The sequence below is a fragment of the Sceloporus occidentalis genome, unplaced genomic scaffold, assembly GCF_023333645.1.
Source record: "Sceloporus occidentalis isolate IW3139 unplaced genomic scaffold, rSceOcc1.0.p SCAF_68, whole genome shotgun sequence".
In the NCBI taxonomy this organism is placed as follows: Eukaryota; Metazoa; Chordata; class Lepidosauria; order Squamata; family Phrynosomatidae; genus Sceloporus; species Sceloporus occidentalis.
The window spans coordinates 5,315,114-5,333,927 of NW_028317048.1; the positions used below are offsets into that span (position 1 = coordinate 5,315,114).

At 33.5% G+C, this 18,814-nt stretch overlaps 2 protein-coding genes across 3 annotated transcripts; both read left to right on the forward strand.

Annotated features, from left to right (window-relative positions):
• The first annotated feature begins 10,757 nt into the window (after positions 1–10,757).
• Positions 10,758–12,136, forward strand: LOC149286588 (homeobox protein Hox-C6). 2 transcript variants are annotated; one of them, XM_089493996.1, is made up of 2 exons: positions 10,758–11,157; positions 11,811–12,136. In XM_089493996.1, exons 1-2 carry the CDS (start codon positions 10,758–10,760, stop codon positions 12,134–12,136), a joined length of 726 nt encoding a protein of 241 aa, XP_089350122.1. The 2 variants fall into 2 exon arrangements, with proteins under 2 accessions (XP_089350122.1, XP_089350123.1); XM_089493997.1 differs by having other exon boundaries at positions 11,835–12,136.
• A 2,729-nt stretch (positions 12,137–14,865) lies between these two features.
• LOC149286589 (homeobox protein Hox-C5-like) lies at positions 14,866–16,227 on the forward strand. Its single transcript, XM_089494012.1, has 2 exons — positions 14,866–15,337; positions 16,013–16,227. Exons 1-2 carry the CDS (start codon positions 14,866–14,868, stop codon positions 16,225–16,227), a joined length of 687 nt encoding a protein of 228 aa, XP_089350138.1.
• Positions 16,228–18,814: the final 2,587 nt, after the last annotated feature.

Here is an 18,814-nt window from a genome sequence, read left to right on the forward strand (position 1 = left end):
CAGGTGGGATTCGTGTTTTTAGATAATTAAATAAAAATTGTATACATCTAAAAAAAAGACAAAATTAAACGAAAAAGCTTTAAAAACTCATGAAGTTTTTGGAGGAATAATAGCTATAATAGCTAATTTTGCTTTAGGAAAAGTAACCTTGCGCTGAAGCAATATTTTTTCTTTGGGCGTATATCGGTCATATATTTTATTTGTTACATTTTAATTATTTTGCAAATGTACGGAATGTGTTAGTTCGCGTAAATAAGGTTTTTTTTTCAGTTTTATATTGTAAGGACCCTAACCGATTACCAGAAATGTTGCCTTTTTTGACAGCCAACATGCTATATCAAATATAATATTTTTTCATATATTATCGAAATGGGCGTGGTAATAGTTTGCAAATTATACACGATATGCTGATTTACACGCACAAACATATGACACATTTCAAATGCATAGGTACATTCAAGTATACCTAACTCTATCTCGCTCACTCTCTATATAAACATATATATATGTATATGTGTGTATATATATATATATATATATATATATATATATATATATATATATATATAAAGAAAATTCAGATGACTTGGTGACTTGGTGTATTTGAATGTAGGTGTACAGAGATATGATTGTATGGGTGTGTATATCCGTCTGTTTACATGTTTAGCTAAATATTAGTTAAATATTAAGTTAAATAATAAGTTAAATGTAGGTTTCCAGGTTTATTTTCCATTTGGAAAATTTACAGGTGCATGACATGTACCAGATAAGCAGATGTGAAACAAAAAGGATAAAAAAATAACATGGAAATGGATATACAGTCTCCATGTGTAATTCAAGTATTCTACGGTGTATCTATCTCTATCTATCTATCTATCTATCTATCTATCTATCTATCTATCTATCTAGCTATTTATCTATCTATGTAGATATATATATATATAGATAGATATAGATAGAGATAGATATAGATATCCATATACATATATCTATATCTGTATATATATATATATGTGTGTGTCTGTGTATGTCAATGCAATTTACTAGGCCCAGTGAAGTACTGTATGAGCTTAGTTTTATTTTTTATTTTTTTATTTCATAACGATAAAACAATTGTTTTTTTTAAGACCAGTTAAAAAAAAACGTTGATTTTATATTTATAAGCATAAAGGATATATATTTCTATTGCATGTGTTGACATCTATTTATTTACTGGGTCTGAAGACATACCGCATTCTATTTCTCCTTAAAAAGTGCAATCCATGTACATAGCGCAGGGGTCGATCTGGACACCAAATTTTTAAAGGAGGATTAAAAACCGAATGAACCGAATGAAAAAAAGTCTTAATTCTATCAATCCTTAAAAATAATAATATAAAAAGCATACATCACCTCTGATTTTAATTTCAGTAACATTTGGGCTCTTGGGATTCATTTGCACGAATTCTAATACGTGTGGATTTAAAAAAAATATCAAATAATAAGAATATTGGATAATATGGCGTCAAGAAAAGACATTTGCACACGCCACAAAAATGCAGTGCATTCTTGGTTGTTTGCAGAAAATTTACAGCTGGGCAATAAAAGTTTACGACTGAATCACAAGTTGGATTGGCCACAGGAAGTCATGTGGACTCTCCATGAACGTGAACTTTTTATTGTGGTTTCTCTTCTGACTATTTCTCACTGCTCCTTGCTATTACAGTCCTCCCAGTGCCAGAGAAAGGGGATTGATCTTATCTGTTTTAAAATATATTTTAAAATCTAGATATTCCTTTTTTTTGGCTCATGGAACACTCGATTTTGCTTAAAGGCATTTTGGAAATAATGAATTTACTGCACCTCTTGGTCGCCTCCCCCTTTTCCACCCCTAGGGGCAAAAGGCACTACATTTCCTTTGGAGAAAGCAAAGAATAAGAGAGCGCCGAGTTGTAAATACCTTTTTTTATTATTATGTTTTGTTTCCCATGAGTTTCCTGCTTTACCAGCAGACTGTCGGTGAGCTCTGTCCCCACCTTTTATATTATTTTTTTTATCCTGTAATGTTTTCTTGAAGCTTCACACAGCATCAACGGATCATACAGAGGGAGAGAGAGGGAGAGAGGAAGAGAGAGAGAAGGGGAGAGGGAAACATAGAGAGGCAACATTGGTAAGTGTCCCCTTATTGGTTAAAATATGTACCTAATGATCCATATCAATGGGTGGTAAGAAAACTGGTACAGAACGACCTAAGACTTATAGGCAAATTATTGTGATATTAGTGAGATGCAGAATTGTGAAGAACAGGGAAACTGATTTTTTTTTTTTTTTTCTTGATATGATGTCATTGTTTTGTTTTTTTTCCTATAGAGACAGTGTAGGGAGCTAAGATTACATCGTTTCTTGCTGTCACGTCTTCTGATGTTTGTAAGGCTGCTGTTAAAGGTCTGAGGGCCTTGAGAAAGGGGTGTGATGTAAGGCAGTAAAAAAAATGTGAAAAGAAAGGGAGAGAAGACCCGCAAAGGAATTGAGGTCGGAAGCGTAAAAAAATGTAAGATGATGTTGAGGATAGAGAGAGAAATGTGCACTTTTTAATACTGTTAGAACTGAACGATATAGGTGAGAGGGAGCATGCGCAATGAGTACAGTGCCAATATGTCCAAGAATGGTTGCCAAGCCTTGTCTGATTTCTTAGTCATTACGTCCAGGGTGTGAGTATTTAGTTTGTGTTTTCTTAATTGGTCAGGTTTTTTTTTTTTGCAATTTAAGATGAGCCTATATCGACAGATTTTGCATATTAACTGTTTCCTTACTGCTCTACAAACAGTAAAATCTCTGCGTTTTTAGCCACTGGAAAACAAATATAATTTGCTCATTCATATGTGGAAATGCCTAAAACCCAATTATTTGTCATCATTTCCTCATTTTGCACATTTCTCTCCCTGAAAACGACATTTTGTGAAGTAATTGCTAAAATTATACGCAAGGTGTGTCTGTGTGCCTAAAACATGTCTGTGCGACTCTCTTGAATTACAAGTCAGACAGGAAAAATTAACTATAGCAATACTACATTTTAAACATTCGATATGAGGTTTGTAAAAAAATAAGTCTGACATTTCGAAATGAGATATTGCATTTGCTACGTTTCAAATAAAAAACAGATTATTTTCACTAAATTAATATTTCAAATGTAATACATCATTGTTTTAGTACAGTCATTGTAAAGTTTACTACAAAGATAAAAACATGAATACAATGGGTGGAAAATGATTTGGTCACGGAAGAAAAGATACTGTATTTCTGTTAATCCAGAGCATGTAATATTGATAGGGCATTTCTTTTATTTTCCTGACCACATTAGGCTAAAATAAATTACTTTTTAAAAATATTTTGTTTTATTTAAGATGGCTTCATTTAATGTAGAATTGTATGGCCTTATTAATGTCTTACAATTTAGAATACAAGCAAGATTTAACAAATATATAGTTTTTAAAAAGTCCATTTTCTATTTGGTTGTTGTCGGTATTTATTGGGGAGACATCTGGATTAATGGTGACATGAATGTTTTCTAAACAGACTCAGTCTATGTCTGCTTGCAATCCATGAAGCATTTATTGCTGTTCTGGCCTGTAAAGCCAAATGCCTGCAGATCTTTTTTGAAGATGTTGTTCAGCCAAATGTTCATTCTGCTATTGTTGTGTTCTTCCACACAAGCGGATATGGTCTAGTCTCTGTATTGTGTCTGTATTAGTTTTAAATCCATTCAGTTTATTTAACCTTTTTTTGTGACATGCAAAGCAATAAGCTCTATTCTCTCTGTCGCTGCAAGAGTTAAATGAATATACTTTAAAGGTGTTTTATTTAGTAAGTGGTTTCATGCACATATTTTTGAAAATGTTTGCTTCTTTATATATACACCCTGGTGACTTGAACCCTGTGGAAATATTCCAGTAATTTAAATTCAGTAATTCCAGGCCTTAAGGGTTTGAAACCCAAAACATTAAATCAATGTATCGATTTGCCACTCTGTTCGACCTGCTTCCACCTCTCGCAATCCATGTTATATTCCAAAGATATCTGAGATTTATCTACCGTCCTGATTTTTACTAGTAAAAATCAACTTGACTAAATTAATAGCTTTGTTTACAAAATAGCGGAGGGAAATTATATAAAAAATAAAATACATTTTTTTATGAAGCTACCGGGCTTCTGATTTGTATCCAAAATCAATATAGAATATAAATATTGCAAAGATGTCAAGTATAGGTGTATCTTAAAAAATAGAAATCAGAAAATATCTGCCACCTAAGGAGATTTAGGAGTCTATTTGGTCTAACTAAGAAGGATTTAAATATTATTTAAAAATAATTTTTAAACATCAGTGTATATTTGTCATCTGAATGTAGCTTAACATATTCCAAATTTGGCGCAGACGCAGTGTGAACCTTCTCTCTCTACACATACATATTCATTGTGTGTGCCTTACTGTGAGTATGGTTATATATAGTTATATATATATATACATACATACATGTGTGTGTTGTGGCACCACTAATGGGTCTGTTGATATCTGAAGACATTTTAAAACGCTCACAAGGAAAAAAATCCAAATTACCTTTTAAAAAAGCGCATTTCGTTGAATTTAAACACATTTTGTGGAATTTCACTGTATTTTCAGGAGAGTTTCTGAATGTTTTAAAACGCAGAACGCATTATTTGGTGTTAAATATTCTTTGTGTCTATGAATATTTTATGCGTTCTCGATCTATTTGTTCATTGTGTTGTTTGTGCCGGCAGTAAAACGTCCAAGTACTTAAATAACAATGTATTTATCGGAGTGAATAGTGAATTAATAAGAAACTGAAAGTGTTATTACGCCTGTTCATATTGTATATTAATTTTTTGAACGGTTTACTTTCCAAGCCTTCAATCCGATTATTAAATTTACAGTTGTACGTGGCAATTGTTTAAATACTGTATTAATACTAAAAATATAATATGGAAAATAATGCCTTCGATTTGATTTTTTTGCGAGCTACGTATTTGTGTTTTATGCGAACAGATAATATTCGGTAGATAATAATAACCTATACGAGTGATAGGTTAGTCGGGGGTATAATATACAAAATTCGACTTTTTTCAAAGGTATAATTCTTAATAGCAAAATGAAATGCATTTAACAATTTAAGTACCAAAGGTTGTACTGAACAGGACAAACCAATACAACCGTACTGCATTCTGGTGCTGAAAGAGGCTACACGTGTCTATGCAGTTTTCTAAGGGGAGGGGGAAAATGTTATACGAGATATATATAGTTTTTTGTAATATACATCCTTTGCATTAATAAGCTGAGTCTTCTCTTGAGGTTGCTGTAATGCAAGCTTGTGAAATTGAAACCTTGATGTAAAGTAACCGGGTTACTTTCCTGGGCCTCCCTTTGTTTACTTGTTTATATACTGCCACCAAGTGACCAAAAGTTGCCAAACCAGCACATTCAATGGTCAAGTAAAGCCTGTGCTAAGATCTGTGGAGGTAAAAATGAATGAAATGTCATTAAAGTATATTTCCTTGCTTATTTTCAAAATATAGATTTTGGTCTATATATGACATTTAACTGAAAACACATGTATTAGTCTGCTGATGTCCCTGAATCAGATATATTTTATTATTGATGGGCAGCCATTAAAACGGACAGCAAGGTAGATACAGAAAGCTATTATCAAGCCCCTTCCAGTAGTGGATATAACAATATGCAGTAGACACAGGAAACACTCTCACTGTATGTAGAAAGCATAGTTTATTTGAGAAGAACACAATATTGCCAAATCATAGTTACGTTTGTAATCGTTGCAAGAGACATAAAAATGATCTACAGTAAGGGAATGCTACATTTAATGTATGGCTTCGTTGTGTTAAAAGCATCACACCAAGAGATCCACTTAAGGTAACACACTTGTTTTATTTAATAAATCTTTCTTGTAATCTGATATGAGGCTGCATGCTTCAAGCCTGTAAACACGAAGAATAAAGCCCCTTAAGGTTAATGCTTGGGAAATCTTTCATTGTTAGGTTATGTTTTCATATTTAATAACGTTTCATCAATTACATTTTGCTACTGCTCACATTAAATATAATCAAAGGTGGGGAACATTAATACTATATTTATTTTGTAGGAAGTACGTTTTAATGTCCTTTAGCTTAAACAATCGCAATAAAAATATTAATAGAACTTTCGAGTTTTTAATATTTGTGGCATTACTTAAATCAACAAAACTTACACGTACTGATTTTTTATCGTACATACATGGACCTTGTTACTTGGTGATATTCTGTTGTCCTAATAATAATAATGGTGTTGTTTCAACTGATATTACATTACTGCGCACCTCCTTAAGCGTGAGAGGGAACTTTTCACAGGATATCCACACAATTCTTTTGAGTACATTTCCTTTATCCTTGGAGAAAATTCGATTCCACAAAGTTTTGTAGAGAAGGGAGATTTTTCTTTCCACTTGACGTCATAGATACTTTGCAGTCTAAAATGAAATACATATGGGGAATATTATTTTTTCCTGAACTAACAATATATTCGTTCATTAATGTAATCAGAAAATACATATTAAGCATCTTAACTAAATGTGGTAATAAAAATGTTATCTACCAATTCAGGTATTTCTTAAGGACCTTAGGAAAATCCAATAAAACAAAAACACGTTAACTACGTAAGATAATTTTAGTTACTCTACCAGATCTGGAAAAAACAATGTGCCATATGCAATCCGGATACAACATATTATGAATCGGTTTGAATATGAAAAATATTCTTAAAGGTATTGGAACGGGTTTCAAATATATAACCTGTATAGAATAGGTACCTGATTGCGGTTTTTAATTTGCTTTAACTATATAATTGGTTTATAGACAATAAAATGGAAAGCGTGAGATGTATCCGTGTGTTTAGATATTGTGCTTTGACCTTTGTCCATGTGGTGACTAGAGAGCCTACATGTAAAAATTCTTAACTATGTATGTATGTTTTTACGAACCCCTGTTTCATAGTAGTGTCCATTAAAATTGATAGAATTGATTATGCATTTTTCTAGTAAACGCTAGTTTATGAATAGTTTACAATATCTCGAATATGTAAACCTTCATCCCCTATTGAAATGTCAATTGAACCCCTTTTTTTCTATGGCCAGAGGTTTGCTCAGCTATATGTTACACTATAAGTTCTAAATTACATATATTCACTTGAATGAAAGACAAAGAAAAAAATGGAATAAACCAGTGCACATTGATTGTGTTTAGTATCTGACGTTCCTGAGTCTCAACTCTAAAATATATTTACCCATATCACCTCAGCCAGACATACAAGTGTTATTGTATTAGTAGCCCCCCAAATTGAATACTTAATGAAAATTTCTCATTGCATTGGTTAAAGCTCAATACCAAATCATAAATAAATAAAACGTATGAAGTCTGATAGGCAATACATTACAAATATAAATTTAAAACTTGAAAGGGAAAGGTACTTAGCCCATGAATGCCAATTATGTGATGTTCACTAATACTGCTTAGTATTAATTACACATAACTGTCTCCTCCTTTCCTGTCTACACAAAACATGCAGCTCTATGTGGCATGTTTATGCTGTGATTTATTTTTTTTACCAGATATCTCTCATAAGAGCACACATAAACACTACATATTCTAATGTATCTGCAAATGTTGTCACACATTCGCTACAGGAACACTGGGCACAGTTAAACATTCCTAGAAATTGTTCATGGTATTTGTTTATTGCTATTCCAAGAGGCGATATGTTTCGTGGAAATTGTATTTATATATATGGCAAATTATCACATACAGTCGCTTGTTGATCTATAGGAAAAAAAAAACCTTAAAGTGTTGAAATAACTTTTGACAGTGGCAACTGGGCTCCAAAGCCTTGCTTGCCCATTAAAAATATCCTCCCTGTTGTTTCCTTTCGTTTAATTGGGAAGGATATGGAAAACACGTGTGCAATGGCAATTTTTATGGTGTACTTTTTCCATCAGTTAATCAATCCGCTAATTAGAAAACTTAAGGCATAATCACCCATCCTTCAGCATTATTATGTTGGAAACCCTATAAAGCATGGCTTCTATTATTAAGAATTTTATTTTAAAACAAATAAATGGTTTATCTGTAGGTACACTGCTACAATGTGTTTTATAATGATTATTTGATTTAAGGGAAAATACACTGCTTTAAGATAGGATGTGGGATCCAGAACTAAAAAAACACAAAATTCTGGGTCTGCTCTTTTTAAAGATTTTGCATAGTTTACAAAAGTGTAAAGGCCATACCTTGTACGCAATCACTTAGGTATATGTAGTACTTTATTTTGGCAAAAATTGTATTTTCAGAAAAAAAAAAATTATTTTTAAAACGACAAGTGGCCCACCTTATTAGACATTATATATCCGGCTAGGGGATTGAACTTTCAATAGAGTGAATAGTTCAAAACTTGATTCTTAAACTGCTTTACAGAACTGCACAAACCATGGCTTCCCTATTGTTGCCAATTGCATGTGGATGCCGGTTTTCTTCTCCCCATAAATCGACTTTTGCTTTAAGGTTTGCCCTTTGCTTATACTAGCAATAAAACACTTAACTCTCCTTACAAATAGAAGCTCGATTATAACACAAAAAAAGCCTCATTGAAATCCTTGAAATACCAAGGTTTTACCCCCAATATAATCCCTCTAATCTCTCCTTAATGTTTGAAGTATGGAAGAAAGAATTATAACATTTAAAGACAAAAAATAATATTCTCTTAATATAATAACAAGAAGAGTACTTTGAGTGTGGCAAGGGACCCTTTACACTACGTCCCAATCATACAGTACAATAAATAACAGATAAGATGATAGGTGGGCAATGAAATAAGGTTGTCCAAAAGATATCAAACGGTTTTATAGTGTTCCAGATCATGCTTAGTGAAATTAAATTTTATCTTAAACCATATCTGCTCATAGGCATATTTTGACATCAAAGTGCGCACACACACAGACGCACAAACACAAATACATATATCTATATATATCTATATAGATATATATATAGATATATATATATATGTGTGTGTGTGTGTGCACGATATATAAACGAACATATACAATACGCAGTTTGATCTACTGATCTAGAACTTTTACTGTTATTAAAAAATATAGTATACATGATCAAATGTTCACATTATACAGACAACCTAAAAAACCAAGGACATTATTTATGGCACAAACATCTTATACGTTAAAGCTATAGATCTATGTTTACAGTAAAGATAAATCACCTCACCTTTGGAAACAACCTTATTTGTCATCTATTATTTCTTCTAGAAAGGTTACTTGATCTCAAACATATAGCTCGTGGAATCCCAGTCTCAAATGGTCTCTTTATTTTGGTTAAAACTTTTATTTTGTGTTGTTGTCTACACTCAGGGGACTGTTAGTGTTATAGCAGGGCAATAAACGACCTTTTCGTCTGTTCTCTTCTTTATGGCTTTACAGCCAGGATTTTTGCTTTGTTGCTCACGGGAAAAAGATCGTAAAATCCTTGAGCATCCGGGTTTCTTCACAACCCTTGACAAAATATTGCTTTGTACAACTTTCACAAAAACAGAGGGGACTCTACCAGGAGTAGCACAAATATTGTGACAGCTTTGTGTTTTAAAAATGAGTGTATTTGGGACCAATAAGTATTTGTTTGCAATGTTTTTTTCTGGATAATGAGATTTTTAATAATATGGGCAACTATGTTTAATAAACAAGGTGTCATTAGACACGTGTGATATAAGCTGCTCTATTAAACCACAAAATCCTGACCTCTCTCCCAATTAAAAAAGCTTCTTTATTTCTGAAACCTCAACAGCAACATAAAAGACTTACTTGCATGCCATATATTAACACTTTAATTATTCTGCTGTCTATGTGAAATTATTATAAGCATGCCGATTATTGTAAATCTTACGAAATATTGTAACCGTCAATATTCATATTAACAACCAATGCTATGTACAAACATATCCATCATTTGCTTTATTTATTGCGATATAATGCAATATATGAATTATTTTATGTTTAAGATATGTACCATAACGGTATAAAGTACATGCTCTGCAAATAGCTTCCTATAAATTGTCTGTTTCATATTTCCTGTGTACAGATCTTTGTAAATTTTTAAAAACTGCTTGCATATGGATATGGATACATATGTGTACTTAAGAGTTTCAACATATTAATGTACACATGTGTGTTCACATCGGTGAGCCCACACTTACCTCTGTGCGTTTGTGGGTGGGAGTTTGGGGGTTTACATGTCTGAGAAATTCCAAATGCTTTTGCATACATTAAATTCTATTAGGAACAATATGTAATTCAATCCGGAGGAAATGCAAATCGGTTTAAAGCAACGTTAATCTTCCGAGACTTGCTTCCAAATACGGTAAGTGAATTTTTAAAATATATATATATATATTTCCCGTTCCTAAACTATTTTAATATTTCTATTCCAAGTCTTAGTTTGAATGTATACTTTCAACTGGGGAATCAACACAAGCAAAACCAATTTTTTCCTTTCTTGACATCTCGCTTCTTATTGGCTCCAAGTAGGTCAGCTGACTTTGTCATTTTGTCTGTCCTGGAGTGGAGCCGTCCCTATAACAATCTAGTTCAGACTACAAACTGGAGACAGAAATAAATATTAAAGAAATCTTACAGGCAGGTAAAGGAGAAGATATGAATTCCTATTTCACGAACCCCTCTTTATCCTGCCATTTAGCCAGTGGCCAAGAGGTGATCCCAAATGTGGCCCTTAATTCAACTGCCTATGACCCTGTTAGGCATTTTTCCACGTATGGAGCAGCGGTAGCTCAAAATAGGATCTACTCCTCTCCTTTCTATACCCCGCAAGATAATGTTGTGTTTAGTTCCAGCCGGGGTCCCTATGACTATGGATCTAATGCATTTTACCAGGACAAGGACATGCTCACTAGCTGCAGGCAGAATTCAATGGGACATAATACACAGACTTCAATTTCACAGGATTTTAACAGTGACCAAAACAGAGCCAATGTCCAGGAACAGAAAACTAGCATTCAGATCTATCCTTGGATGCAACGCATGAACTCTCATAGTGGTAAGTTTTACAGCTTGAAGATATAAATTAAATAAACTGAGCCATCTTTACGATCATCTCCCTAGCAGAACAGGCTCTGCTCCTTTTTTTATGGCCTCATAAAAGCAATAAAGTAGCTCCTTTCACAGTTTCCCTTATAGGCCTTTTATTTGTTAAGTTGTTGCAAGCAAATCTGGTTTGTTATGTTCTTTCTAATTAAAAGACGTTGGGAATGTAAAATATCTGTAATAAAGTTCAACGAGGTTTGTTTTTTGAGGGAAGAGTTAAATAAAGCAATATACATTCTTTTCAGAAAAATAGAACTTTGATAAATGGGAATGTACATATATATTTTAGTTATGTGCAAGAACTCTTGGAGAAAGGGGGTAGAATTAAGATGTTTTAATGATCTTTTCCCTGTTTTTTAGTAAATGTTTAAAATAGTGTATGTATTCCCAATTGATTCTATGAAACTAACAAAATTAATTATTTTTATTATTATTTTTTGAACCACAGTGACATGGGTTATTGACTATTTTTGTGAAATTTTCCCGTGTTTTCAGAGTTAGCTATAGCTGGTTGGGTTGGTACAGTGGGCAGCGGGGTAATTGAGGTTGTAGATAGTAGGGTAGTTTTGCATTGGCATTTTTTGTCTTCTCACTAATTATTTTCAGTTTGTCTTGTGTCTGATTCCCTAGGGGTAGGCTACGGTACGGACAGAAGGAGAGGTCGCCAGATCTACTCCCGTTATCAAACCCTGGAGCTGGAGAAGGAATTTCATTTCAATCGCTATTTGACCAGACGCAGGAGAATTGAAATCGCCAATGCACTATGCTTAACGGAGCGTCAGATCAAAATTTGGTTTCAAAACAGAAGAATGAAATGGAAAAAGGAAAGTAACCTGACTTCAACTCTGTCTGGGGGCAATGGTGCTGCTGACAGCCTAACCGGGGGCAAGGAAGAAAAGCGAGAAGAGACAGAAGAACAGCCCAAGGAGTGAAGGGAGAGACTCCAGTTCACGACTCCTTGTTCTCATTGTCTCTACTCCCCCACCTTCCCCTGGCTGGCAGAATTGAAATGGATGGGTTGCAATATACAACTACACATATACACGCATTTCCTTTCAGAGCCCGAAGTGAACTATTGTATTGAGAAGAAATCCACCGTGCAATGTGATAGCTTTGGCCAGCCAACATCCACCAATATGTTCCTCTGGCTATAAGTCTGTATGTCACATTACTTCACTCCAACTTGGACTAAAGACACATTTCTTTACAGCAAACATTGCCTGCGAACAAAAGGGACAGACTTTTGCCTGTGTGTGAGTTTGGGATGGACCTTGCACAAATTTCATTTCAAGAAAAGTCAAGCACTCTCCAAGATATATTCCGTTCCCCTTATCCCTTAAGCCGTGGCCACTTAAATATAGCACCCCTCCCTGAAGAATAGCCTGGCTGTATTTAAAAAAACGATACTTTGCATCATTTTCCATATTACATACTGTGACAGTTCCGCGTTGACCTTATTTTCTCATTGTGATAGTGGTGTCAGTATTTATATTTCTGTTAAGCACTGCAATGTTCAAAAGTAGCAAATAAGTGACGTTTCCTAGTTGTAGAATATGGTTACATCTTGTGTTTCACTGATTATGTATAAAGATCACGTCCTATGGACAAATTGTTGAGTATTTAATAAAATGGATATTATTTTTATTTGTGCCATGTATTTATTTCCTGTGTTTGATTAAAATAAATCGGTGCACCTCACACAGCATTTCCCCCTGCCATGAAGAACTAGTTTGAATCTTCACAATTCCCCTTATTCGTCACTATCATTTGTATTATTTTTCTTGAGCTGATAGAACAATCAGAATTTGCTCTTCATTCACCTAACTTCCTAAACAGCATCGCAGTCTCGCAGAATACCCCACACATCACAACACTGCATACTACTCTTCCACTACTTTTTTTTATTCATTGTAAAATATTATTTAGTATATAAGCAGCAGTGCGGGAAACACTTGCAAACATTTCCCAGAACAACTGCGACCTCAAACAACTAGAGACATCAAAAAAGAAGAAAGCAAAACAAAGAGAAACAAATGTAAAAACACACGTGCATATTTATATGTATGTAAATGTACTTTATATATATATATATATATATATATATATATATATATATATATATATATGTGTGTGTGTATGTGTGTGTGTGATTGTGTATGTATACTGTAAATGAAACAGATACTTGAGAAACCATTAAAACCAACAAACTGCAACAAAAATATTACAGAGCTCACTGGGAAACAGGTTTGTTTAGCAATATTGTTTTTACAAACCACCATTCATAATTATTACACACACTTAAACTTCAAAAACATAATATCCCAGGCACGTGGTACTATCTAATTGTTCTGTGACAATATCATGTATTATTCCTCCCCTAGAGTAATAAAACTTGAGCTAATTATACATCTAAAAAGTACATATTTCCACGTGTACATAATTTGAATATATTATATTTATTAAAATAACATTTTCCTCTTGTAAAAAAAAATAATATAAAAATACATTACAATACAATGTATCAAATAAAGAAAAACTGCATCGTTTTTAAACGTATGAATACTTTTATTTATTTACAAATGAAGCTCTCAGCTCTCAGAGGGTATTTTACTACTCTTTAAATTTCCTTGCGATAGATTTTAAGAAAGATGAGGAAAAAACCTCAGGAAGACAGATTTTTTGTTGTCTATGATCTTTCATGCAAGACAAACACTTTGCAAGACCAGGACTTTCACTTCAGTGATCAAAAACACAAACATTTATTGAACATATATGTTTGGGAGATGTTTTGGTAGATAAGGAACCTCAACAAAAAAAGAAAAGAAAAATAAAACACAGGCTTTGGGAAGAAAGAAACAGACATCTTTTTACTGCAACACGTGCGCTCTCCTTATCAGATTCAAAATGTAGAATCACAAAGGGTCGCCGAAATAGGCAATAATAAATTTGATAAATATCAGTTACTGTATGTTTTAAATAACAACATTCTATACTTAATATGGACACTTCTCACACTGATGTCTAGGTATATTCACAAATAACACGGCACTACTTCAGTAAGGCTGACAACACATTGTAACAAAAAAAATAATAGAATTATCACAGCGATTTATTTTAAGTTAAGACACGACGGTCAATGCAGTCAACTTATTTTTAATAGCATAATAAATGGGATTATATATGTGGTTTCTTTAACCATTACAAATTAACCATTAGGTAGCATATATATATATTTTCAAAGCTGCTAGAGTAAAGAAAATGTAAGAAGTCCAAATTTATTGACCTATCAAGCCAATGGTGGTTTAGGGTGCAGCCATATTTAGAAGGCGCTCTACCACTGTCCTGGCACCAGGTGACGCTGTGGACTCATTGTCTTTTTTGTCGTTCTTGGGGCCTTCGGTTTGTTCTGCCAACATATCAGATACGTTTCACAGGCTTCCATCAATAACCTCCTGGGGTCATCAAGCCAAATTTATGACTGGCCAACAGAGTCACGTGATTCTATTTAAACATCCCATATTTGGGCAGAGCACATAGAATAAAGAAAGAGGAATCCCCAGCTATAAATTCTGCACTTTAGAGAACAAAACCCCTGAACTTCAAAGGGCCACAAATCAAGCATAATCAAAGGGTGCAAAAATAATAATAACAATAATCAGCTATGAGCTCGTACGTAGCCAATTCGTTCTATAAGCAAAGTCAAAATGTTCCTGCCTATTCCATGCAAAGTTATGGGAATTATGGATCTGTATCCGAGGTCCCTTCATCCAGGTATTGCTACAGTGGGTTGGATCTGAGTATTACATTCCCATCTCCTGGTTCATCTAACTCTCTGAACGGTCTGGACATGCCTTCAAACCCAAATTCTAACTCTGACCGACCTTCCTGTACAGTAATGGGCTCTTCGGGGCATACTCTGGGCAGAGGAGAACAGAGTACTCTAAGCCCTGGGATTTACAATCAGAAAACTGGGAGTACATCGCTGGAGGACAGATCTAAAGGACTTGAGAACATCAAAGCAGAGCCGGTACAATCTACCCCACAAGGAGGGCAGCAGCAACAGCCACCACAGCAGCAGCAGCAGCAGCCACCACAAATATATCCTTGGATGACCAAACTACACATGAGCCATGGTAAACTTTCACTTCTTAGTTTTGTTTCGTAGGGGTTTGCATTGGTTTTTATAGGCCATACGGGGCAAATAATAAAAAAAACCTGAGGTCGTAAATTTTACGACTAAGGCATCAATTGCTCGTAAAACTGTCCACTAAAAGGCTTAGAGGCTATAGACGTCCAAATTTATGACAGCATAATTGGATCATAGAAACAAAACGTGTAGAAAAGGCGATAATTCCATTTTTTGGAAGGGGGCAAAAGGGATTAAAAAAAATAACTTTTCATATATACGATTTTAGTGATCTTTGTGGTGAAAGGAATGCCTGCTAGAAAACCGTAAATTAAACGGAAATATATTACGCTTAATTATGTGTTGATTTTGTTTCAAATGTATAATTCTATGTATATATATATATATATATATATATATATATATAATATACATATATATAAAATTATAGTTAATACATATGTAATTACATGTGAATTCGTGTGGCGGTAGCATGTGGTATAATTTACTATGATATATATATATATATATATATATATATATATATATATATATATATATATATATATATATATATATACACACATATTTTTTATAGTTAATTCCCCAAAATTTCTAACCCACTAGAGTTGGCATAATTTTTTTTCCCTTGCTTACTCCCTTACTCCATTCTTTTCTCTAGAAACAGACGGAAAACGTTCCAGGACAAGCTACACTCGCTACCAGACTCTAGAATTAGAGAAAGAATTCCATTTTAACAGATACCTGACTCGCCGGAGGCGCATAGAAATAGCGAACAACCTCTGTCTTAACGAGAGGCAAATCAAGATTTGGTTTCAGAACCGAAGGATGAAGTGGAAAAAAGATTCTAAAGTGAAAAATAAAGACTCGTTGTAAAGAGGCCATGTCTTACGAAGAACAAATTCAGTCTAAGTTTTAGTACACCTACCTACTGAAACTTTTTTTTCATCTTTTATGAGGGGGATCAGGAAATTTTGAAATGATTACAGGGAATCTGAGTCATTTCTAAGCATCTCTGTATAACATATGACAACCCTCATAAGGTTTTTCAAAATAATATAGTGTATAGATCAGTCCGTTGTCCATTTAGTGTCCTATTTTGACAATTTATTGTATAGGTAAAATGTGGATAAATGTATAGGGAGCACCCTGCTTATTATATGTATCAGCCCCATTGTAGTAGAGTTGCGATCTATGCAGGGTCAAAGAAAGTTCCTGGGTAAAAAAAAAAATGCTAATTGAGGTTCTAGGTTGAAAAGGGCAGGGAAAGTATGGCTGTATTATATTGTGCTTATTAGAATCAAGAGTCATAAAGTTGCTTGAACGGTTAGATGAGGAAAGTAAGGGAAAAAATATTAAATTATTTCAAAATTGAGATTTTTTATTTGTTTGATAAAAATGCACATAGGATGTGCAACCCATCATTAATTAGTCCCATGCACTTGTATAGTGTTTTTAAACATACAATGACTTTGCATCTTAATAGAAAATGTTTATGTTTAAAATTCATCTTAGGTACTTAACGTTCCCACCTTGAAAACTCTTAAGTTAACTCCATCCAGACACTTGGGTATACGTTCTTTAAAAAAAAAGTGTTTGTGCAATATTTTGGCATGATGGAGAAAAAAAAGGGGAAAAATAGAAAAAAAGCAAAACTTTAATGTGTAATTTATTTTTATTTTTTGGCGTAATTAATGCTGAAAATGTATAAAGCCAATTTGTACGTCATCGTTTTAATATAATCATTTATAGTCAGTTTTATTCGATACTGTACTTCATATATTTATTGGTTGCAATTTCATATGTGAGAATTCATGAAACCTATATTTTGTCATATTGAATAAACAGCAAGTACTATAACAAGTAAAATGGGTAGTAATTCTCGTTTTTGTTTATTTCTTAAGATTGGCATGACGATTCTACAATGGTCAAATGAAATCAAAGTCAGGCATGCCACTGTGATTTCTCTGTTAACTCACCAAGATCTGCACTCAGTGTCACCCCAAAGGTGTGTTTAGGAGTATTACATAGTATGGGTCATACTAAATTTTACAATACTTTATGTTTTATTTATTTATTAATTAAGAAACAAAAACTGCAAACTCTTTTGTAGTTTAAATGTATGTTTGTTCCTGTTTTTTTCTGATTTAATAACACCCCACCAAGTGACATACCCATCATCATTAAAGAAATATTCTAATTTATAGTTAATAAGAAGGTTTTAGGTTTCTTGTTGCGCCATATAAAAATACTCCTTCATTTTGGTTTAAAAAATCAAAACTAAACAATCTAATAAAGTGAACAGCCTCAAGCCCCTTTAAATCGGATACGAAACCCACATATAAATTTAATGCAGAGACAAGCATATAATCCATAATATTGGCTGCTATTTATGGAAATTGTATAGTATTTTGAGACTAAGAAAATTAAAAACATACCTGAAAAGGGGAACAATGTCGAAATGTTGGTATCCACAGACTCCTAGCATAATGTGACCTACACTGTATGTTTGCCTTAAAATGGAAACCTAAGACTTAAAAAAGTTGTAATTATTTCCTTTGATGTGCAAAAGCTGTAGAATTTTTCGGGAAAGTCTTTTAAAAAGTGACCCATTTGTGTTATCTGTGATCTGGCCTGAGAACTATTTACAGTAAGGACAAATGCTTGGAACGAGTTAAGGGTTCCATAAAACTTTATGGCACTTCCGTTACACGTTGCAGACAAAAGAACAGCTTCCTGATATTGGAAGTCAAAGGGACTCTTTGAAGAGAAATCCTATTCACTAGATACTTGTTTTATCTTTTGATCACCAAATGCTAAAATATCAGAAAGTGTAACTTCACTGGCTTGTCTAGAATCAGTCTGGTGGGTTCACTCTGACAGTCTTACAAATGTAAGATTAAGTAGGACAGACTACATGATCAAATTATTTTTTAAATTCACCCATATGTTGTCTATTAAATTATTTTTGAGCCTGTCAGGTTGGTTCTCTTGGTATCAGCATGACCTTTTATGCGCCCATACTTTCAATAATCAAAATGACGTCACCACTCCATTCCCTAGCATCCTCAAACCTACCCCCTTTTGTTTTCTATTTACAACAACAAAATTGTTGCAGGAATCCTTGCCATCAAAGATTCATTTCCAATATAACTTAGCTATACATACATGTATGAAAAGAGAAATTCATGCTAAAGCAAATCTAAAAATGCCAAGAACTGATGGACTTCTAAATGTTAAATTACCAGCATTCCGTGCACACATACACAGAAATACACTTGAATACTCTTGTGCATACACAAATCCATTCAAACATTCAAATTGTGATCACTGTATATGAATTATGAATTATGAATTCACACACATATGCAAATATATACATTTAAATAGACACATAGGTGCATATAAGCAGAGCCTGGCAGAGTCTAAATTCAGTAAATTGCACTTAAATTCCATACACCAC